The sequence below is a fragment of the Corvus cornix genome, chromosome 4, assembly GCF_000738735.6.
Source record: "Corvus cornix cornix isolate S_Up_H32 chromosome 4, ASM73873v5, whole genome shotgun sequence".
In the NCBI taxonomy this organism is placed as follows: domain Eukaryota; kingdom Metazoa; phylum Chordata; class Aves; order Passeriformes; family Corvidae; genus Corvus; species Corvus cornix.
In genome coordinates, this window is record NC_046334.1 from 63350616 (window position 1) to 63374811 (window position 24196).

At 42.1% G+C, this 24196-nt stretch overlaps 1 protein-coding gene across 1 annotated transcript; it reads right to left on the reverse strand.

Annotated features, from left to right (window-relative positions):
- Positions 1-307: 307 nt before the first annotated feature.
- LOC104690915 (basigin-like) lies at positions 308-4535 on the reverse strand. The gene is given in 4 exon segments (XM_039551589.1): positions 308-1292; positions 1295-1574; positions 2538-2685; positions 4420-4535. Coding segments are annotated over 4 exon segments (807 nt in total). The 3' UTR covers positions 308-1029.
- Between the last annotated feature and the right edge of the window lie 19661 nt (positions 4536-24196).

Below are 24196 nucleotides of genomic sequence, written 5' to 3' on the forward strand. Positions count from 1 at the left end.
CTCAAGGCATGCCCTCATGCAGTACAGGCCACATTTCTGGGAGGTGTGATCCACAGCAGAGCTCTCCAGTGCATTGTACAAGGGCTGTCATGAACAGGGGATACCTCAGGGGAGTTTGAAACATCATGGACTCTTAAAAGTAGTTTTTTCCATTAGACTCTACCTGCGTATTAGTGTTAGTGGTCTAATATACTTGGTAGCTTCAAGCATTTAAATAGGAGCCATTCCAGCTTTATCATTCTTTTTGTAAGAAAATATCTTGTGTTACTCTATTTAGATGATTATATGTTGGGGTCTCCTCCCCCTGAGCACTTGTCTGTTCACAGGCCCCTCACGTCATGCACACACCGCAGTGGCTCAAGCACAAGCACACGCTGTTAAAACCTTAAAACCACCCCCAGCCCTGGCTCAGCCTGCCCTCTCCCCACTGCAGAGACATGATCAACCCATGGAATAAGTTACAGCAATCATTTATCCAGCATCCAGCTCCTGGGCTGCCTGTTTTGGAGTAACCAAGAACAGCTCAGCAGGAGCTGATTGGGAATCTGCCTGACAGGGACATGCCAGGAACGTGCCCTTTGCCAGGGAAAGGTGCAGCCTTGCTCCTGGTGATGCACTGGGAAAGACACAGAACCCTCTTCCTGAACCCTCTGGTCAGATGAGGTCGTCTCCCAACAGCCACCAAAGCAGCTCCTCCCTCACCCCCACAAGCAGGTGGGACACAGCTACACTCCCACCCCCCCCCCCACTCTGTACCAACATGAAATAACCTAGGACAGAGACAGCCAGAGACCTAGACTACCAGGAACAAAGGATTTACATTTACAGGTAGAAAAACCCTCCCACAACTCTTTAAAAAAAAAAAAAAAAGTGTCTTTTATACTCTACAACTTAAGTTTCTTTGGAAAGTGAAGTAACTGAATCGCAAGGACGCCCTAGAATATTCCATGGTGCTATTTTACCAAAAAATTAGACAAAAACAAAATTGTCCAGATGAGTTTTTCATCTACACATCACCTGGCCCCGCTCTTAGTTCGCGTTTCTCTGGCGGACGTTCTTGTCCTTGTGGTTTGTGGCATTGCTCTTCAGTGGTGCAGAGTCTCCATCATCATCATCAGGAACCTCACCTGGCTTCCTCCTCTTCTCATAGATGAAGATGATGGTGACAAGAACGAGGACTTCTGCCACAATGCCCAGGAAGGACCAGAGCGCTGCCAGGCGGCTGCGGACGCGCAGGTTCACCGTGGCATCCCCAGTGCCAAACGAGTTGGTGCCATTGCAGAAATAGTCGCCTTGTCCTGCTCAATATCCAGTTTAAGGATGCGTAGCTCTGTCTTGTTGCCACTGGACTTGATGATGTATCACCCAGAGGCATTCTCGAGGAGCCCGTGGCCACTGTTGTGCCAGGACCAAGTGGTGACAGCAGGGAAAGAGGGATTCTTGCAGACCAGCACACCCGTGTCCCCCTCATTCCCATGCTTGGACTTCTTGTAGGCCACCACCTGGGGGGCAACTGAAATATTCACTTGTCCTCTTATCTGTGGGTTTGCTTCATAAACACACTCGTAGATGCCCTACTTAAATGGTGCAGCAGTTTAATTAAATTAATAATTGCATCTTAATTGACACCTTATTGCTTGGTGTACTGTCTTGTTGAGCAACAAGTTAGACAAAGGCAATGCCTGTGCTATAAAATAACACAAGCCCTTGACACAGATGTGAGCGCTGGATCACAGCCATCAGTCACTGTTCACAGAACCACAGAATGGGTCAGGTTGGAAAGGACCACAAGGGGTCACCTGGTCCAACCTCCCTCCTCAAGCAGGGTCATCCCAGAGCACAGGGCACAGGATTGCTTCTGTTTGTAAGCAGTGTCTCTGGTAACCTCTGGGGCCTACAACAGCCCAGAATAACTTCCGCATGGAAATCCCTTTCGCTGATAGTTTCAAATGTGAGCTCACACATATGCAACCAGCAGCTATGGATGGGTGACAGTGCAATTGAGGCATTAGAGGGGCCAGTGCCATTTTCTCTGCCAGTGCCTCCCCGCTTGGCATGTGGCTGCTGGGCCTCTTGGGACCAGGATGTACAATGTACAGCTCAGTGATGTACCTTGAGACATGGGAAGGTGCTGATTTTGCTTATATCAGCAGACTTCTACAAGTCTCTCTTCTACTGAGTTCATGACTATTGGCCCAAAGAATACCTGTCTGCATAACCCTTTTCTATGAGGCTAGGAACTCTAAAGAGGAAGCCATTTTGGATCCCACAATCTTCTACCAAAATGTTTGAAAGATGGACCGAGGAGAAAGACAGGTGTCCCTGTCACCAGAAATGACCCTGCCACCTAGCAACGCAGCAGAATCCTGAGCAGAGCTGTAGGGAAACGTGGTTTCTGTGCTTGCTCTCCCTGACTGAAAGAGTCCCCAGGGATTAACAGGAGGGAAGTAGTTCCTGGCTCCATTCCTGGAACAGCTCCCAGGGAACCATGGAGAAAGTACTGCTCATACTTGCACAGAATACCTTTGTGATGTTACCAGGTCCTGCTCAAAGAGAACTGGCTGTTCTGGGAGATAGAGCAGTTTGGTAAGGGATATGGGTGTTGGCATTTCCTGAGACAGGAGCACCTTTCCCAGCTGGGCAGTGTGGATATACTTGACCAGGTGGGACTGAAGCTCCAGGCTGCTGAAACAGAAGCTAGGAAGGATGGAATACCTTCTTTTTACTTACGTGACCCCATGCACATCTGGGTATCTGTTCAAACAGTAGCTACATATGCTTTTGTTTCTGCCTCCCTTGTGGTGATGAACTAGATCTTCAAAAGTTTATTTTGCAAAGAGAAGTTGTTAAAAGCTGAGCCACAGCCTTTCATTTGGGGAGTTGCAGAGATTACTACTGCTGGGATTCTGGCAGGTGGTTATGTAGGGGTACCATGAGTAGAGAGGTGGTAGCAGTTCATGCATGAATAGAGAGGAGAGGATAAGAATGTAGACCCTTAGTTATAGCAGTAGACAACACGACTCATGAAAGAGTTAACAGAATGGACTGTCAGCATGGATATGATTTTATTCCCTCCATATAGCACTGTGGGTAGGCAAGGCACATGCAGAGGACGGGCTCTGTTTAGGGAGGGAGGGGATGAATGCTGCTAAGTGTTTGTGAAGGTTTTGATGGACATATGAATTATCCAAATTGCCACCTCCAGTTCTGGAATTAGAAGAGACAGACAAGTGTACGTGACCATCTGTGCCTATGAGGCCAGGCAGTGTGTGTGGGAGCTGAGGGCTGAGCCCTGCTGGAATCCCTCCATCTGGCATGAGAATGCTCATGAGCCATTTGGATTGCACAGCAGGAAATGGGACTATGAGCACTGTTGGTATGGATTTCTAGGATGCCTCTCAGTGTCCAACACCTTGTGGTCAACCAGCTGGACACACATTCCACTGGTGGTCATTGCAAACTGGACCTGTAACCAATGGTCAAGGGGGGAAGCAACATTTTGTGTTTTACAGTATACAGAGAATGTTCCCAGAAACCACTTCTAATTCCAGGCAGGAAGAGCACATATTAGGAACACTGCTGTTGTCCCAAACTAGAAATTGATCTGCCATGGAGCCCCTAACTGAGGGTAGCTTGCCTGGCTTCAGCCTGAAGAGTGAGGTGGGGCTACAGATGGGCCGTATGAAGCATGGATAGTTGTCTCATAAGCATATGGAGAAAATGCTGGGATAGGGAGATTATCCATGGCAGACAGCAGGGTGTTGTCACACCTGCAGCCCAGCACAGATTTCCAGCCTGCAAGCATAGAACAAGGTGTACTGGAAGGTTTCATACCCTGCTGCCTGCTTCTGGAGTGTGACCGCCACTGGGGTTGTGGGGATTAATAAGGGCCAAAGCATGTCAGAGTTCTGAGCCAGGGCTGGATACCAACAATTTGTAACTTGGATGCAACGGTTGTGTTTCAGGAGTGGCTTTCAGCTGATTCAGTGGATATGAATCAGTCTGTGTGTAGTGGTTTTGGTTCGAAATATCCATTACTTACTTATTTTTCTTCTGTGAGATAAGAATTAGGAGAAAGCAAAGCAAGCACATAACCTCAAAGAATATAAAGAAGTTTATTAACAGAACTAAAAGAAAAAAAATCAGAATCAGACTAAACCTTCAGAACACTTCTCTTCCTCCCACCTTTCTCCATTCTCCCACTGACAACATAAAAATACAACCCTTGAGATTTTCAGTCAGTTTACCACCTCTATAATAATCTCTTTTTTCAGTTCACTTAGGGAGAGGAGTTTCTCTTGCTCATGCTGTGGAGACATCTCCATAAGAAACAGTTCTCTTGTGGCTTCAATGTCACAGCAACACAGCCGCCCGGGATGGTTCTCTGCTTGCATGTGAAAGTCCCTTCCCTCGACTTACAGCTTTCCCCACAACGGCTTTCGAGGGTTCAATCTTTTGCTAAAGGGGTACCATTTTAAGGATGAGCTGTTCAGAAGAAAAAGGTTCTCCTCATCTATCTCTGGGATCATCTTCATCTCTAGGAACAGAGGTCTTCTTCTTCCCTGGGAACAAGGGTCTTCATCACTTTCATCTCTCTCTATTCAAGCTTCTCATCAAATCACAGCTACTTCAACATTTGCTTGTTTCAGCACAAGTACTTTTGCTCACAACTGCAGTTTGAATGCTCCACCCCCCATGCTTTCATGAAATTACAATGGGTACTCTGATGTATCATAGTCCATCACCATAGCTTTACAACAGAATTTCAGCTTCTAGGTTTGAAGCATCTCTTCTTTCTCCTTTCTCGGGGTTTCAGCTCTTCCTTCTTCACTGACTTTGGTGTCTTTATGGTGTTTTCTTCACGTGCCTTCACCTTTCCCTTTCCTTTGACTTTGGAGAGGATTGATGTCTGCAGGCTTCATCTGTTCTGGAGGAATCTTACAGCACTAAAGGGTTAATCTCACCCAGCCCCGCAGATGGAATTCGCTTATCGCTGTTGGTCACATGATCTTTGCTGGACAGCGGCCTCAGATGAATTTGGACCGCACTGGGTGAGGCCTTGCCAAGCCGCGCTGCGGGGCTGCCTGCACGGAGCAGGGCTGCGGGGGCCAGCCCGCATGGAGGAGGGCCACAGATGGAACAGGGCCTCACGGCTCCAGGGTGGCTGTCTCCCAGCCGGCCCAGCCCTCACTGAGGGGCTGCGCCGGGTGCCCAGTGAGCAGAAGCAGCTGAGATCTCAGCCCAGCCGTGCCACGGCCAACCTGGCCGGGCCACCCTGAGCAGGGCCTGGCCCAGCCCCACTGGGCCGCACCGCGGCCCCCAACTTTCCTGTCCAAAAGCCGGAAGCAAGAGAGCTTTTCCAGGGTTTGTTCGTTCTTAAATGGGGATCAGAGAGGCGTGTCAAGCACTTAAGTGGCTTAAAAAGTTGCCAGTATTCAAACTAGCCAGTTGATAGGTTCTGTCAGGTCTAGAGGAAGCTGTAAGCACCTCTTTGCAAAAGAATCACTTCTGTGGCTGATGGAGCCCTCCTTAACTAAATACCCAAACTATGCTAAACCATGACGCTGTGCTGTTTGGTTCTTGGAGCACAAGGATCCTTAGCCTTCTTTTTGTCAATATAAACAAATTTGTTTAGGCTTACTGAGCTGTATCTCAGCTTTTTATCTACTCTTCAGCCAGACCTCTAAGTTTCTGTTCTCAGAGCTGTATCTGCATGTCTTTGAGCAAGTGTACAAAACTTGTGGAGTGTGAAAGAATAAGAAAAGAGCAGGTAATAAATAAATGGAATTTGTGAAATTATTAACTTGTCAGTTTAACATCAATTAAGAGAGAAATTCTGGAATGGAAAAAATCAAACCATCTGTAACATCTTGGAAAAACATCAAAGAGCTGAGTAGCTGCCAACATGGTCCATTTGTTCAACCCAATTCCCTTCTGTGACTGAGTAATTGGTCAGTGGATAAAAGAGGCACATTAGAAGTCACATTTTGAGATTAGTAGAGCTTTTGCTACTCCCTTGCATCACGCTTTTGCAAATACGCACGTAAATTAAATTATGTGGTGAAAAGCCAAATGACTTGGATAATCTTGCTCAGAAAATTGGTCTGATATCTGACACAACGGACACATCAAATGAGTTTTCACAGGGTCTTTTGACTGGAATAGGGAGTTGGCCTACTACTTACTATTTTAACAGCTAGCTAGAAGCAAGCAGACTTGTTTTATTGCTAAGTTAGTCCTCCAGCCTTGATAAAGGATAAAATCAGAAACAAAGATAGAATTTAGAATCACAGAATGATTTGGGTTGGAAGGCACCTTTAAAAGTCATCAAGTCCAAACCTCCTGCAATAAGCAGGCACATCTTCAACTAGATCAGGTTGCTCAAAGCCCCATCCAACCAGACCTCGAATGTTTCCAGAGATGAGACATGTGCAACTTCTCTGGGGACCCTGTTCCTGTGCCTCACCACCCTTGTCATAAAAAAATTTCTTCCTTATATCTATTATAGCGTCATAAAATATCCTGACTTTGAAGGGACCCACAAGAATCATAGAGGTTCAACTCCTGGCGCTACACAGGACCACACCAACAGTCACACCATGTGCCTAAGAGCACTGTCCACATGCTTCTTGTCCAGTCGTCTGATCATTTTTGTGGCCCTCCTCTGAACACAATCCAACAGGTCCATGCCTTTCTTGTGCTGGGTTCCACAGAGCTGGATGCAGTACTCTGGGTGGGGTCTCACCAGAGTGAAGCAGAGGGGCAGAATCCCCCTCCTTACCTGCTGTCCACACTGCTTTGGATGTATACAGCCCAGGACACGTTTGGCTTTCTGGGCTGTGAGTAACACGGCTGGGACAGGTCCATCTTTTTCAGTCTAAGTCCTCCTCAGCAGGGCTACCCTCAATTCCTTCTCCTACCAGCTGTATTGATACCAGGGGCTGCCCTGACACAGGTGCAGCACCTTACAGTTTAGAGAGGGAAGTGTGAGGTGTTAAAGTCAGTTGAGAGCAAGTATGTGATGAGTGGTTCTGAAATCTTCCTGGAAAATGAGATGGGGAATCATGGGACTTAGGATGTTGTATGACTCAGAAGCATGATGCTGGTTTTATCTGGCATGAGAAGGAAGCAAATGTTGTATCAATAAACATTTGTATTACCAGCAAAATACAGAATGTACTCCCAGTCTGTTCAACATTATTGAGGCCTTAGTCGTAGTGATATGTCCAGTAGTCTTCAGAGGAATATGAACTCCCTAGAGATTTTCTGACAAAGGAAGGCTGGAGTGATCATCTAGTTTAGAACCGGTGCTTTTAAATTAGAGAAGACTGAATGCAAAAGGTCTTAAATAACAACTGTTGTGAATCTGTTGGTCAACAAGCCTGTGATGCACAGGATGATAACTTTTGCAATGGGTTTGAATCACAGGAAGGAAGGTCCTTGTGTATTTTCATTCCCTTTCTTAAGCTAACTGGGAAGACTGTGTAAAACACTGGGATGGATCGCTGGAGGAGTCTGGGGCACCTTTGCTTTGAAGAGCCCACAGAAGATATGAGGCTTAGTCTGGTGTTTTGTCTGTTTTATGAAGAATTAGTTATTTAACAATTGTCATTGTAACACATTGTTATATAAGGGCCAAAAGCCTAAAATATTAAGTAAAATTTCTTGTCTGGATATCAGGAGTCTTCCTGGCTGAATTTTAATCTGGGTAAGGAAAGAAAGACCTTCAGCCAGAGAGAAGCAAATGAAACGGGAGAATCCCAAATCTGGGACCATGCTTGTACTATAGGCAAAAGGAGAAAGCATTGGAAATTCCATCATTCCAGGCATCCTCATGCTGTTTGCCGCCTTACATGCTGTCAGAATGGTTCCAGGTCTGACTGAAATATTGTACACTCTCTGACTCTTTGTACAGAGCCACATCCCATATGTTGGGAACCAGGTAAGGAGCACCTGTGCAGTGTAACACAGCTCTCAGGCTTCGGGGCAGCTGGTACCTGAGGAAAACAGGATATACTGGTGATACAAACCTCTTGCAAGCTAGATTTGAAGGTCAGCAGCTCAGACTCCCACTGCAATCCAGCTACTGTATTCCTTGGCTATTCCCTGACTGGTGACAGTTCTGATGGCAAGTGTCCTGGGTTGCAGTGTATTCTATTACCATCCTCATGAGCTGTTGAAATCAGGTGGGGCAGTGTTTCCTTGCCTCCTCCCCCCAGACTGTCTTTCTATTAATGGCCCATCATTGTCCTGCCGCATGACTCAGAGATAACTCCCTCTGGACTATCTTCTGTTAATGAGCCTAATCAACACTTGGCCTCATGACTCATTACCCCATTGTGAGATGCTCCACCCAGAGGGAGGAACCAAGCATCCCATTGTGGATATAAGCTGAGATGCTGAACACCAGAGACAGCCTTCCCACTGGATTTCCAGAGGATAGGAGCTACAATGCCACCACTGGACCCTCTGAGGAGGAGCAGACCCTTTTTCTACAGGATCACCACTTCAGAGGACTGCGGCCACCATTCTACCAGACTGCTACCACCACCCTGCCTAACAGGGACTCAGGTTGCATCTTGACTCTGTCAGTTTGAACCAATGTTTTCTTTTAGTTTTTTTCCTTTTCTTTAATTTCCCCATTAAATTGTTATTCTGACTTGGTGCCTCCCACTGGTTTGTTTTCAAACTAGTACACAAGGTACCTAGGGAGATGAAAACCTCTTCTCTTATGGGCTTGGATTTTCAGGAGGTGGTGAATGCTTCAGAGATAGTTTCATGTCTTCCTTTTGCTGAAAGCGCAGGCCTGGTTAGCTATCACCATGAATTTTAGACAAAGAGATAATGTGTGCCATGCCTGACCTGTCCATCATGCTCTGGAGTGTCATGTAGATTATGTACAACATGCATATGCAGACTATGCACCGAGTGAGGATTTTTTTCCCACACTAGTGTGATAGTGGGGTTATAGCCAGCCCACCTGAAAAAAGGGTCATCCAGCCCTTACCTAAGTCTGTGGTATTTGTCTGGGGTAATGTAATGATCCCCATTGCTGGTATGGTCTCCCGTAAGTATTGATACTGATTTTGGGGATGTGGTCTTCCCATGATTTGGTGCAGGAACTTAAAGTTTTGGGGATATTGCAACAAGAAACCTCTTTTTTTCTTCCTGATAAAAGTCTGCTGAAGCATGGCCAAATTACCAGGCTTCACAGTGCCCCTGCCCTGCTTAGGGAAGGCAGAACAGTTTGTGCAGGTCTCTGAGGAGCAGGAGCTTTTATAGCCACTGCATCCAGCTGAGCACATCTCTTCATTCCCATGCAGCTGTTGTGAGCTGGCCTGACTGCAGAGCCCACGCTGAGACTGTGGGGTACAAACAGCCATATAATTATTAATCTCTGTTAATGCCATCACTTGGCACAAGAACAGAGGAGTGGTTGTAGAGGATTTGGTAGCTTTTACCTAGTGCATAGCTAGAGCTCTTTAAAGCTTGTCTCAGTTAATAACCATCTAATGACCTTCAGAGGTCAGCATTTATTAGGAAGAGAGTAGTCAAGCAAAGTGTACAGGGACAAACTGCTGCACTTTAAAAAGCCTGCCACCTGCATAAAAATCACTGTTTTCCCTCTGTCTGCTCTCTTTGGGGAGAAGAAACAGAACCACCCCAGGCTGAACTGCGTAGGGAAGAGGACATGGAGTTTAAAAACAGGCTATAAAAGAGAAAGAGAAGGGCTTTAGGAGAGGAAGAGAGCTGTATGAGAGTGTGGTCAAGTAAAACCTGGAGATTTAAGCAGAATTCCCATGTCTTTGTTCCCCAGTAAGGGCTTGCAAAGTGCAGGGCCTTTCAAACTCTGTTGTCCTGGCAGGGTGTCTATCAGTTTTAAATGTCAGAATCACAAGACCTTCATGTTAGCTTGTGGTGTGGTGTCACTCCTGCTGCTGATATTTGCCTTTACAGAACATAACCCCATTACTGCCTATTTTTTAGGCCTGTGGTCTGGTCCTTCAGATCACAGCATGACTAAATTCTTGTTGAGATAACTTATCAGTATGCTACATCATGTTCTGTATTTTCATGATTTACTCTCTAGTTTATGTGCTTTGACCAATTTCTACTGTCTACATGAGCAGTTTAATGTACAGATCTGCAGACCTAAGTTTACACTAAAAGCCTCCCAAAAAGTCCCAACTTTGCAGCTTCAGGGCAAAGATGCTTTTATCAGAAACAGCCAACTTCTGAAGTCTGTAGGAGACATACATAAGTGTGTGTTGTGGAGACTGCTTACTGAAACACAGGCCTTTGTTTATTGCCTTAGTGGAGTAAGTTAGGTGATGTTTATACTGAAAAGCTGCACTGAACTTCCACTGGGTGCAAGTACATGGGTGTGTGTGGGTTTTCTGTAGGAAGAGGCCTTGGCCCATGTTTTCTGGAGCTCTGCAGATGCTTGTAGACTCTATTACCAGTTTTTATTGAAGTTCAGAAAATAGGAGGGTGAGTGCCTAAGGTTCTTATGTGGGATTGCCTTCTCATTGCAGCGAAGTTGGACTAGGTGACCTTTACAGGTTTCTTCCAACCCATACTATTCCATGATGGTATGATTCCAGTCTAGCACATACCAAACATATCAGGAGCTGAGTGGTTAGAGTCCTGCATTTTGACATGGGAGGAGTTCAGATGGATGAAAGGCTGGAAAAACCTAAAAGCTAGTCTAAAGGACATTCACTATACATTGCTATTTAAAATTACACTTGATTAATTTAAACATCACTATGCACCACTGAGACTGGCTTCTTTGTTCTTCGGGGGTTTTGTTGGATTTTTTTGTTTATAACTTTGAAGTGGGAGGCTCTTTGTACCACCATATCTCAGGCACTTGTTATTTTATAGATGCTTGTAGCTTATCTGTAAAACTAAAAATACTTTTCCTAGACAGGAAAGCTCAGTTTTCTTCTATTTTTGTCAAACTTTTTTTTTTATTGCTGTAGTTGTGGCAGAGAGGAGAATGCTTTAACTCCTGCTATAAACAAACGTGTCATTTCTGGGAGAGACTGAGCAGCTCTTCTAACTGAAATGTTGCTTACAGTGTGGTACTTCATGTTTCTCTCTCTTGATAAAAAAACCCAAGCACAGTTAGGATGAACATCTGTCTGCTCTCCTATTGTCCTCAGTGATCCATTGTCTTGAAGCTTTCTTCTACGTAAACAGCTGCATTTAACAGAACAGCAGTGATTTTACACTGACTTTGCTCTAGATTTGTGTGCCCCTAGTTCACAAAGGAAGAGAGGAAAGTTAATCACAGTAAGTTTTCCTAAAGGTATTTCACTGAATAGTTCAAAATCAACTAAACTTCAATTAATTAGACCTGCATTCATATTGTTACTCTTATTTTTAAGGTGTTATAAGATGGATTTGGCATCAGAATAGATTATAAAATTGTAGATAATGGAGAAGAGCTGAGGACTTCATATATCTAGCATGTATTCACACCAATACACATTCCACCTATTCCAGGCCAGCAGATCTTCAGTGGCAAATGCAATTTAGAGGGTTTTTAACCTAATCCAATGGGTCAGGTACTAAGTATCAAAAAATTAGATTTAACTCTTTGCCATGAGGGACCCTCAAAGTTCATCTTAGATTTCTCATTTTGCAGCTCAAGGTTTAGTCTGAAAATAAGGGATGCTGTCACTGGGGACAGTGAAGTACTGTCTTCAGTGGCATTCTTTTCAAAATCATTAAAGGCATATGTTTTTCCTTTGGGGTTTGCATACACATGCATCACTTGTGTTGCTACCATAGTGTTAGAAAATATAACATCTTCAATTTAAAAAAATAAAATTATTGTTGGTTTGGTTAACTACATTTTGCTTTATAGTCAAAGGGAAGATTTTAGGCTGGTTAGAAGTAAGACCAACTCAGGAATATCTGTGTCCAGGGGAGGTTTGTGCAAAGCTGCTCAAGGGGATGTGGAACCATGAGAACTTGGTGTTTTCATGGGTTAACTTTGCTTCTCACTGCCGGCTGATGAAGCTTTCCAGTGACTCTATACAGTGAGTGCCACACCCACATTAGCAAAAATTTTCATGTTTGTTTTACATTTTTAAGCAAAGTAACAGTGCAAGTCTATCTACACATCAGCAATGAGAAAGTAATGAACTGCTGCTCACCTACTAATCAGCAGTAGTAGAAGCAGCAGCACTTCTGTCTCTTTAAGAAGAGCTTTTTTAACCTGGAGAGCTGTTCTGTGAGTGACCTCCTCAAGTCACTGTCTGAGACAAGAACCTAGCGTATGTGCTCTTCCTTGTGAGCTGGAAGTCACTTTAAATCTGCCAACACATTTGCTTAGCTTTCCTTTTAGAGCAGAGCCAGCTGTTCTTCAGGGTCTCTGGAGTATCTGTATGTTCCCTTAAACTTTCCTTTCTGGCGAGAAAATAGGGGCAGTAGCTAGACCATTTCCCATAGTAAAAGATTAACAACTTTGGGTATTATTACATTGCTCAGAGATGTCCGTGGTCATAGTTCAGTCCCTGCTTTTCATTACTTGAGGCTTCATCAGCCCTGTGCCCAGGCTCAGCTTCTGGAGCAATGCTGGCTTGTGTCAGCCCCCCAACACAGCCCATCCACCCTTTGCTTGGGTGGTGCCACTTGACTGACAATTGATTCTTCTGTCATGACCCCCATCTCATCCAGGAAAGAGTGGAAGGGATTCTACTATCTGATATTAATTAGGAGTTAATGAGGCTTGTTTGAAGCCAGCAATGGAAGCAGCTAGTGATTAGAAGGGTTGTGAAAAGGGCTGTGCTGAGCCATTAGTCAGACAAAAAGAAGAGAACAAGTAATACTAATCGAGGGATTTTTTTCCCTTCTGTTTTCTAAGTATGAAATTCATGTTTAAGATTAAACTAAACCATTTGAGAAGTGAGATAGAACAGTTTTATGAAAGTTTAAAGATACTAAACAGGAGACAGAGAAAATAAGAGGGGGAAAAAGTTTTATTCAGCTTGGTCACTGGCCATGGACTTCATTCCACCTTCTGTAGAAGGATGCGTGACCCTGTGCTCCTTGTCTCCTGGAATGACAATTGCTGAGACCAAGCCATCTTCTCCTGAGTGAATACACACATTTAGGCTTGTTCTTCCCCTCCTACTCTCAGCACAGTGAGAAATGAAATACCATACCCCTGAGCTGGGGTAGGATGGAGGGTAATTTCTGCGGGCTTCCATAGCCTGCTCTATCTGGCATGTCCACCAGCAAGAGTGCTCGGGAATTTGGAGACAGAAATTAATGCAAGTGTGTGATATAATAAGCACAACTGGGCTGTTCAGTAGATTCCAGTATCATACTGGCATGAGAACATGTAGCCACAAGAGCGTTTTAAGCAAACTTAAGTATAATACAAGGGATTGGGGTTTTGTCATTTGCGCTATGGTGGTTTTTGTTTGTTTGGATTTTTTTCCCTCCCCAGATGTAACAGCTGACTGAGTAAAGTGAGGTTCCTGAAGTGTTTTCCCCCCCTCCCCCTGCTTCCCCCAAATATGGAGAGTAATTTATAAAAAAACTTGTTTAGAGAGGAATTTCAGAACTAAAATATTCACCTAGTGTCCAGATACTGGGTAAAGGAATTTTCAGTTAGTGATGCTTATTTTTGTCTTCAATCAATGCCTTTTTCAAATGGACAGAATCCTCAAAGTAAGTCCTGTGTTTTTCATGTTTCTGAATACAAAATACTTGTGGATTTTTTTTTCCCTTTTCAAGTGCTTAAATTATTTTAAATAATTTCTTCTATAAACATTCATATTCATGCATTGATGTGCCTGATCACGCAATGAAAGTGGCTACAAAGTCAGCCAAAGCAAATTTAATTTTCTCTTTTATGAATAAAAATGCCTAAATATTTGTCCAGTTCAGACAGAGACATTGTCTTTCCTTATTTTACTGTGCTACTTTGACTGGTTCCATTGTTTGTTACGTTCCTGCTGCATTTAGAAGATCCTAACATTTTAATAGTCAAGAAGAAAGTGAGTGAGGGATGCTAATGAATGCCTTTATTGGAAAATACAATGTGTATTATTATAGGCTTCCTGTGAATGCTAGTATTCCAACAGGAGCCCTGGACCTGCCAGTCAGTGGTGCCAAGACCTCTCTTTCTCTAGAACTTATTTTAATAATTTTCTTGGACTTGAAGTAATGAACTGAATATAATATTCAAGTAGTGTTAAGTATCATGATTTTATGTAAATGACATTGCATTTTCACTTCTTTTTTCCTTTCTTAATGAAGCCTATTTTTGACTGCTATGCACTAAGCAGGCTCCCTTAGTGAGCCGCAGAGTGACAGCATGCAAGTCTTTCGAGGGGAATGTGAAATGTTGATCAGAAATTATCTGTATGTGGCTTGTTTTTTCTCCTTACCACTCTTTATTGCCTTGTATTCAATTTTCACTGCCATGTTTATTTTGGCTGTCTTCATAACCCTCCTGTGACCTCTGTCATCAGGATGGTATTTTTTTTCCCTGCCTCATGTATCTCCTCTGTTTACTTCACAGAACTGAACAAGACCAATGTTGATCTGAATGTCTATTCACAGCTATGTTTACTGGCAGTATTTTCCCATGATAAAATTTTTGTTTTCTTTTCTCTGGCTTTTAACCAGTTCCTAGTGCATAACAGGACTTAATTTTCTATCCAGTTACCCTGCTTTCCCCTCTACAATTTTTTTTAATAGTTCTGTCCAGAATTAGCTTTATATATGTGGAAACTGCTTTTAGACATTTCAGTAGTGTTTTCCATGAACTTAGGTTTCTAAGGAGGATCTCTGGATCCACTGCACCCAAAAGAAGGAAACATATATCCAGCCTAGGATATTTAAGGCAAACACTCTTGGTCATGCCATGCCACATTACCATCAGATATTCTTCTGGAGTTACCTCCCAGAGTTGAGGATGAGGAAGACACTTCCTCAGAACACCAGGGACATGCTCTTTTTAAAGTGACAAAACTGCTGCAGTGAGTTAGGTGGTCTGAATTCTTCCACTGTCAAGGATACCTGCCTCTAAACACTCAAGTTAGCCAAGTTAATTCTACCTAAAGGTTTGCCTTGTCTCTGAAATGGGGCTTGCTCCATGTGGTGAGTCAGTGTCAACTTTTGTAGGACAAGGAGGGAAGCCCTGAAAATGTTGATTGCTCTCATCTGATAGACCTCCAGTGCAGCAGGAGGTTACAGAAGTTTATTCTGCTTGGCAGCTGTCTGCCTAGGGATCTTCTGTAATCTGGATCATTCAGCCACGAAAGGGTTGCTCAGAAAAATTCTACTGAGTTGTCTTTTATGTTTTTATATACAGAGACACAATTCTTACCCTTATTAGCAAACACCAACTGTGACCTTATAATAAAACATTTAGGGATTGAAGTGATCCTCAGACTCTTGCCTGTATTATGAAAAAGTGTGCTGGAAAATGGAGAGAATGGAGCTGCTTCATTAGGTGAAATTTGTGGACTTTGTGTAGGGAACAGATCTTACAAAGATGAGGCTGTGAATATATCTGATACCTGGGTATTGCAGCAGCTTTCAGGAGAGAGGAATTTAGGCTCAGTGTAAAACCCTGACTGAAATGGAAAACAAACTATGCGAGATCTAGGATCATGCCTCTAGTTTGCCAGGGCTATGAATGTTTAACTAACAAGGAAAATACCTTCCTTGTTTTGTGAACATTTTAAAAGGGTCTAGTTGTTACAGTCTGGAGTAAAGGAAGTAAGTATATGGCTGTCTTGTTTTCCATCTATTCCTTGATAACTCTTATCAAACAACATTTGACATATGTGGGACTCAGCAAGAAAACTTCAGTCGTTTTTGTTTTTCGGCTGCTACTCATGTACCAGGGAAGTGGCACATTGACACTGAGTGGCAGAAAAACTTGCCTATAGCAAAATGCAGCTGCTCACAGATATGTAGAAATGAGACAGCAGCATAAGTGGCATGTTAGGAGAAAGCACCAGGAATGTTCATGGAGTTTTGGAGTTGTCTGATCTATGTAACTGGAATATTGGATGCTTGTTTTTAATGAGTGATTTGCTTGGCCCACCTGAAGGTTTTCTAGGTGATAAACATAACTGAACACCAGTTTTCTGCTGGAATACTGCAAGTACATTAAGAAATTGTCTATCATAACTGAAATAGTACTGAATGCCTATAGCATCCTTTTAGGATAACCCCCCTCTGTGGGTTTCATTGATTTATTTTTTATAGTTATGATGCATTCAGTTATAACACATCTCATACAGCTTGCATAATTCAACCATATAATAGTAAGTTTCATGAAAATTGAAAATACTTAAAATACTCTGTATAATAAAACATTATCAGGTACTGGTTAATGTAAAGGCTGGAGAATAACAGTGTGAATTTAAGTTTATTTTCTAGGTGAATATTAATATTTTTTGTCTCTTGTAACAAAAGGCAAGTCTGTTTTCAATTTAATGGACCCTAACAGAAGACTCTGAAATGTCAGCCCCCAATGACTTTAGCATTATAAGTTCAGATACTATTTTTTGACAATATGAACTCAAACCCAATATCTCATTCTCCTAGGGGAAAGAAAGGAGAGACTTGAACCACAAGAAATTCAATCTGCCCTATACTGAGGAACTCTACCAAATCAAGCAGCTCCCTCACAGGACTGCTACTGATTTGTCCAGATTTTATCCAGCAGTTGCGTCAGTTCTGTGTCTTCACATTCTTAATTGTGGTGGTATTCCTGTTTAAATAGCTAAGGATAGCCTTTATGGATACCTAGAAAGCAAAGGGAACCATTTTTTTGACCCAAAAGAAAACCTTCTGTGATCAGAGAACTGGACTAGCAGAAACTGCCCACTCAAATGATTGCCTCCATAGGGCATAAGTGCACGTACGGAAAGAGCTGGGCAAGAGAGAGGTTCTTTTAATGCCCTGGCGAATCAGCCATGGTTATGAGGAGATAGTTCTTCAGATGTGCTGTCAGAGTGAAGCATAATGTTCTTCAACTTCTGGTATTTGTTATGTCTCAGTAAATATTCTGGTAAGGACGCAAGGCACTTTTTTAACAGCTTAATATCTCTTTCTGTTTTATTCCTCTGCTTTTTGAAATGGAGCTACTTATCATGTGAGTTAATTAATTTTTAAAGTCTTAGCCAGCTGTAGCTTCATATCTCACTTTGAAACTAAATTCCATTATAAAAGTGCTGTTTCAAACTTGAGTCTGAATTTTTCCATCTCCCTTCGCTCCTCCTTTAAGTGCCACAACTGCTATATGGATTGCTATATGGATCTCTTCAGTTCTTAATGATGGCTTCTGAGACAAACATTATTTTTGGGCCAAAAATAACTCAACATGAAATTTGGCTTAAGCTAATACTTCTATCTATTGCTAAGTCAAAGAGGTTGCAACCTTTATTTCAGCATTATCTGTACATGTCTTTCTTAAACTCTTTCCCAATTTCTGTTTGAAGAAAATAAATTGTAATTGAGCAAACTTGTTTATGAGTTTTTGAGGTTAAATATTTTCAGAGCCATGTTTTGTTGATTTGAATAGGCTTTTTTGAACAGTGGCCTACTTAAAATAACATTTACTGTTGAGAATCATTTATCATTTGACTTGGCGAATGAAAATGTGCGTTGCGCTTTCGAGCACGTCTCCATTTGGTTGCTTGCACTTCCAACCTTCTTTTAAAACCACATTCAGATTTACCACAGCATGTAAGTAGGACAGTGGCACGTTCAAGGGTGATGTGCCATGACACCTGGAGAAGTTGCTTCTGCACACGAGTACCTCTTGCCTGGGCTGAATCCCAGCTAGTGCGTGAATAACATGATAGCCAGGGACAGCCACAGCCTTCAGCTGCTGCCTTCCCCCTTTGTGTTTAGAACTGTTTGCCCTCCAAAGTTATTTAGGATGGAAATTGTGCTTCACTGTTTTCCTATGCGGAATTCAGCATTCTCAAAGCGTTGTTGTGATGCTGCTGATGGCCGTGCTGTGTTGTCACCTGGCACCAGTGCAGACAGCTCTCAGCTTGATTCAAGGTGAAGGCTCCTGCCTACTCGAGGAGGAGGAAAGGACTGACCTTGTACCTCCAGGCTGTTTATTGCACAGAGACCAGTTAGCCACAGTCAAATCTGTGGCTGCAGCAGTGATTTCGTTAGCACTGGCTTTAACTGGATTCTCTCACATCCTGGAATGAGATTTAACAGCAACTGAGATGTACTGAAATTTGAAATACCTCTGTTTAAAGGCAGAATTTGGGAGAAAACTGGGTGGGATTTTTAGTATTTTAGGTAAACAAACAAATATATTCAGCATTCCACTGAGTCCCTTGGCATGATGAACATCCATTATAGCACTGGATTTTAAACATTAGCAGCTATTGAAATTGTCTTCTATAATAGACCATCTGTAAGTCAGAAATAATTAAAAAGTTAAAGAAATATATGTTGTTTGAAATGGGGAACATTCTTGGATAGCAAAGCCTATAGGAGAAAAGTATCAAAAATGCTGTTTGCTTTTTGTGAGAATTGTCTCATCAGTTCATTACCTCTGAATTTACTTGTTCAGTATAACATTTTTCTTCAATACTGTTTTATCTTTGGGTTTTTTTCTGCCCTCTAAGAAAGGTCTGTATCATTTCTCATTCAGCATTCTGAAAATTCTCCTATGGGAACCTGAAATTTCAGCTTCTTTACAATTCTGTTATAATATGAAAAATTGAAATTCAGCAACAGATGCAAAATCTCAGAGATGTTGTATCAGCTGACCTCTGCCTTTTGGTAGCATTTGATGTTGTCCAGATGTAAAATAGGAAGAACATAGTGATGGAAACTTCATTTCCTTGAGATGGAACAGTTCTAAATGCCATTTGGACTCCACCAGACTACTAGAAGTACCAGCAGGTGCCTCCTATTTGTATTTTAAAGCAAAAGAGCAGTGACTGTGTTGTCTGAAGGGTCTGATTATCTTTGTGTAGGTATATTAGAGTGATGCTCTGGGTCCTGCTCTTCTTGGTTCCTGGATCAGAGCACTTAAGAGCCAAGAGGAGAGTCCAAGACAAAATGTAATCCCTGAGAGAACTGAGGGAGTCATAAAAAGAAGACTAGACTAGCACACAACTTGGGCTTGGGGGTCCCAGCCTTGGCCTCAAGTTTTAAGAAATAATAATTGTACACATCAACGCTTGTTGATTAATTGTTACAGGTTAAAATAAATGTTCTAAAATAAAACGTTCTTCTTTGGGTTAATGGTTTGGTAATTAAAGAAGTGCCTTAAGGAGTCTCAAAGAAGTTCTAGGCTTCTGAAAAGTTTTGGAAATGTCTCAATTTCACATTTTCCCAGAGATTAGCATTTGGGGATAAAGCCTGGGAAAGAAAAGAGGGTAATTTTGCTGACATCAGCATATGGATAATAATTTTTGGTGGGGTTTTTTGTGGGCTTTTTTATTTTGAGGATTCTGAGTTACTTTTGGGAAACCATCTTATTTTTCTCACCTTTGCAAATTGGAAACTGGAGTAGATTGAATTGATGTTGGAGTACTTGCAGAAACTATTATTTTTCACAGTTTATTAGTTTTAAATGCAAAATAACCATTTGTCTTGAAATGGAATTATTTACTTAAGGTCAAACTAATCCTTTAAATTGTTAAAAAAAAATTATTTTTCTGTGAACAGAACAGCCTTAAATTTGTTTTTGACAGCTGTAAAAATGCTTATGTTTTCTATTCCCCATGCCAAGGCTCATATATAAAAAGAGAACTTCCCAGTAATGTTCTTTGCACAGAGAGAAACCCATTCTGATTAGCAGTTTATTTTTCAAATCCTCTGTGAGGTCTTGGAATTTCCTTGTTCTCGCTATTAAAATATTTAAATTCACCTGTATAACTAGGTTTTTTACAAAAGAAAAGTGTTCCTGTTCAGATCCAGGACTCAAAATCCTGTAACAAATACTAGATGTTGCTTAGCAGCCTTAATAGGCTTTTGCAATCAAGCCACCAAAAAAAAAAAAAATCATTTGTGTGAGACTTCTGGAACATGAGGACAACAAAAAAGTGTAAAATTGCTTGTTTTCAGTAAACTAATTCACTTTAAGAATCTGAAAGTGAGTTTACCACTTTTCCTATTAAATTCTGCAAATATTTTGGCCTCTTCAAGTATTTAGCTTGCTAAGTGATGCCTGAATTTGGCTTGTTCTGAACCAAAGTATTTTTGCCTCTTGTGAGATCACAGAAATTGATTCATTTAAGTAGAATAGTTGTCATATTCTTTTCTCTGTCTAAACCCTAATTCCAATTTCTTCCATGAGTGTTCATTTTATTTTAGGAAAAATTTATCATCTAAGATGATGAAAGCTACAATTTTCTCTGCAAGCTGTCAAACAACAGTTCTATTATCCTGTCATTTGCACATGAATAAAATGTCTGTTAGAACTAATAATAAATTTGCCTTCATTTTAGTGTAACTGGTGGTTTCTTGCTATCTCAAGGAAGACTGCAGAATACTACAGGAAGTGCAACTGAGCAGGCAGTGATAATGTCATTTTCAGCCCATCTTCATTTACATGGGAACGCCATCACAATCTGGAAATGTTTATTAATGTATATGAAGTATGGGAAATTAAGGTCTGCCCCAACTGAAATAATGTTTATTTAACTACTATGACTTAAGGGTGGTAATATGTGAGTTTGAGTGTGTGAACTCCTGTGGACTGCTGGGTGAATAAATAAACAATGTGGCAGAGGTTTCACAGTAAATTTATCACTGCTATTTGCTTTTTGTTGTGTTGGGGTTTTTTTCTCTTCTTCTTGCTGTGAATATTCCTAAAAGACAGGATTTTTTTTATGTTCCCTTGAATGTTAGAGAGAGATAGCCTTGTGAGCATGCCCAGTGTAAATACATAAATATTTCTATTTCAGATTCTCTTTTGGGTTTGGGAATGAGATTATTCAAGGGGAGGAGGGGAGAAGGGAAAGCATGCAGTCAGAAAAGATTAAACGCTCTTTGATCACAAGCAGCAGGACTGCTCTTCCCTTGCTGTGTCCTGCAGCTCTGACTTTCAAGTCCTAGAGCTGAGAAATGCACAGCTTCCACTTCTCTTTCTCCAGCAGCAGCTGTTGCTACCTGAAACGTGGAGGTCTGGATTTACAGGGAGATTTGGAGCAGGACTGCCTTGCCAGGGTGCATGCTGCAATCTGAGAGCAAGCACATGGCCTCCACAGCCCTGCACAGGTACCTGATCTTTGGGGGACCTCAGCTGAAATTAGGACTGTAAAAAGTCATCCTGTGATGTCCCACCTTGTCATGGAGTTTGTTTTGAGAGAGTTCTATATAAAGCTGTAAAAACTTGCAAATGACTGAACTGTTTTGCACAATTCTCCAGCTGCTGGCTTTTTGTGTAGTGTGTCCCTGGGCTCATGCAGACCCTTGGCATTTGGGGAATGCCAGCAGATATTTTTACTCCCTATGTAGTAGATGGTATAGCTGGGTGCCACAGAACAGACAGGAGGCATCCTGGCCAGGCTATGGGAAATGCTAAAGTCAGGGATACATCCTGAGCTGTGTCCCTAAGACAGCTAATTTATTTGTGCCTCCACTTGTAATTCATGGCCCCAAGAAAGGAGCTAAAACTTTCCTTTCAGAAATAAAATAGGATAAACTTTGAAACTGGTGATTGCATTATTTTTTTCTCCAGTGTCTGGAGTAGTCATTCAAAGCCAACCATCTCTCTTCCCTGCTGTATTGCCTTAGACTGGCTTGTAGGTGGCACTCCTTTGGATCTGAGTTGATTACCTCTCTCTGTACTACTATAATCTCACCTGCATGGGAACTACACAGAATCTCTACCCAAATATTTATGGAATTGTCCAGGAAGGCAGGAAATCTCTCTTTGGGCAGATCTTGACTAAATCCTCAGTCAGAGCTCTGGCTTCTGAGCAAATATGAAGGGAGAGATGGGCAGGGGAGAGCAGGGCAGGGAAGGACTGACATAAATGCTGTGTCACTGGGTCACACTGGATCAGGCCAAAGGATTGTCTGGGCAGGGATCTCTGTCTCAGAGCATACCAGTCACCACCCCAAATCCATGTTGCAGCTTGCTTTCTGACAGCTCTGCTAATCCTTCTTCTAAGTGATGTGTAAATGATACAGTTCCAAACATGAGGCTGCTTTGGGCCAGCAGCAGAAAAACTGAGAGGACAGAGCAGCATCTGCTGAGATCTTACTGTTCTGTATCACCGCTGTGTTTTGCAGGAGGTAAAGAACATGAACCTACTTCTGAGCTTCCTATACTGACAAGAAAAAATTACAGCAGGCAATCAGAGACAGAGCAGCCTTTGCCATCCAAGGAGAGTTTCATGGAATTCATCAAACTATATTCAGTACACGGGTAACAGTCAAATAAATGTTTAATATAAAGGATCTAAAATAACTCTGCCCTAACCCACCTTGTGAAATAGTGTAATTTCTGGTATGTTTTAGGTTACTGCTCAATGTTGCAAGTATACATGCACTTTGAAAAAACTATTTCAAGTCTCTAGTAAATATATAAATTGGTGGGGCATGCATGACAGAGACAAAGGTTTCAATTACTTCCATGTCATTAATATTTTTCTTAAATTTGCATTTCCTATTTATTTTTTTCTTACTGCAAACATGAAAAGGAATCCCAGGCAAAGTTCAGATTTCTGAGATGTGTTGGTATGTCCTTCAGCCCTTGTTGTCTCCAATCCCTTTTTAAACCACTGCTAATACAGCAAGCAGAGATGCTTGATTAGAAATGTGGATCTTGGGTTGTTTAGAGAATTGTAGAGTTAAACTGTCAGTCATGAATAAAAGTTCATTTTTTTTAATATTAACAGAAGTAGTTGCAAAGCCTTTTGATCTGTATAGCCCATGTAGGGCATAGAAATGGTACAGATTGAAGTACGAAACAAAAAGTCAATAAAAATCCTAAGAAAATGGACAGTTTTTATCTGTGGCAAAAACTATCAAACTTTTAAGTGTGTAATTAAAGTTTGTCTTTTGGTTATAATAAAGGAGCAGTTGAGTGTCAAGGCTGTGCCTGTGTGCACGACCAGCGCACTTCAGTCATGGACTCCTTGGCTGGATCAAGAACTCTGGGGCTCCTCATAAGCACAGGTGAGATAACTGCTGGCTTAAGACAAGGAACTGATTTGGAACAGGGTAATTGACTGCCCAGATAGACACCTTTTCAGCAAAGTATTTGATTAATTGGTGCAAGAACTCCTCTCTAGGTGGGAAAGTCAGAATGACCTGAAGAGTCCTTCCAGGCAGCTCCTGCTGTTCCTGGGTCAATTCTTGTGCTTGACCATTTTAACATCCCAGGTGGCCAATTGTGTTTTTCCTTCCACAGGCTCCACTAGAGGTTCCTGTTGCAAAATTAAGCACATATATAATGCTCCTAAATGGTCAGTAGAAACTCTTACAGATGCAAAAATGGCCAAGTAGAACAAACTGGTTTTGCCTGTAGTTACAGTGATCTGTAGCAATGGGTCCAGTATGGGCTGGAGTGGTCATGTAGGACCATGGGTTACCAGAATTCAGGAAAACAGTGGTTCAGGGAGTCTCACAAAATCTAGTCAAAGATTCTTGCAAGAGCTTCCTGGTGCCACCTGGACAGCAACCAGACACCACGTTCAAGAGTTTGATCCCACTCATCAGTCTTATTCTATGCCAAGATCCCTGGAGGCTGGTTAGGTTTTTATAACAAAACACTCTTTCCATGGCTGCCTAAGTAATATTACCTCAGGAACTTCCAGCCCTTTAAAATGTGCTGTCCAGATAGTCCTGAAGTCTAGATTAGTCTTTGTGCCTTGATGAATGTTTCACAGTCCTGGTTTGAGCTGAAATTTAGAGGTTCTGAGCTCCATAGTGACTCATGTAGGTTGCCTGGAAGTACTGAACCCTGGTTCTGTGAAAACTTTTGGACTTCAGCTTTAGCGAGTGATAGTAAAAAATTTTCATCACAATAGAAATGAAACTAGAATCTCTTCCAATTTCTCCATCAAGTCTTGTCTGACATAAAATGTTCTCACAAAAATGTCAACTTTTTTTAGCCATCACCAGATATCTCAAAAATCATTTGAAACTGGGTATTTGATGGAAAATTTGGAGTGAGGGATTCATGAACAACTTAGAGGCAACAGTAGAAGAAGTTTCAAAG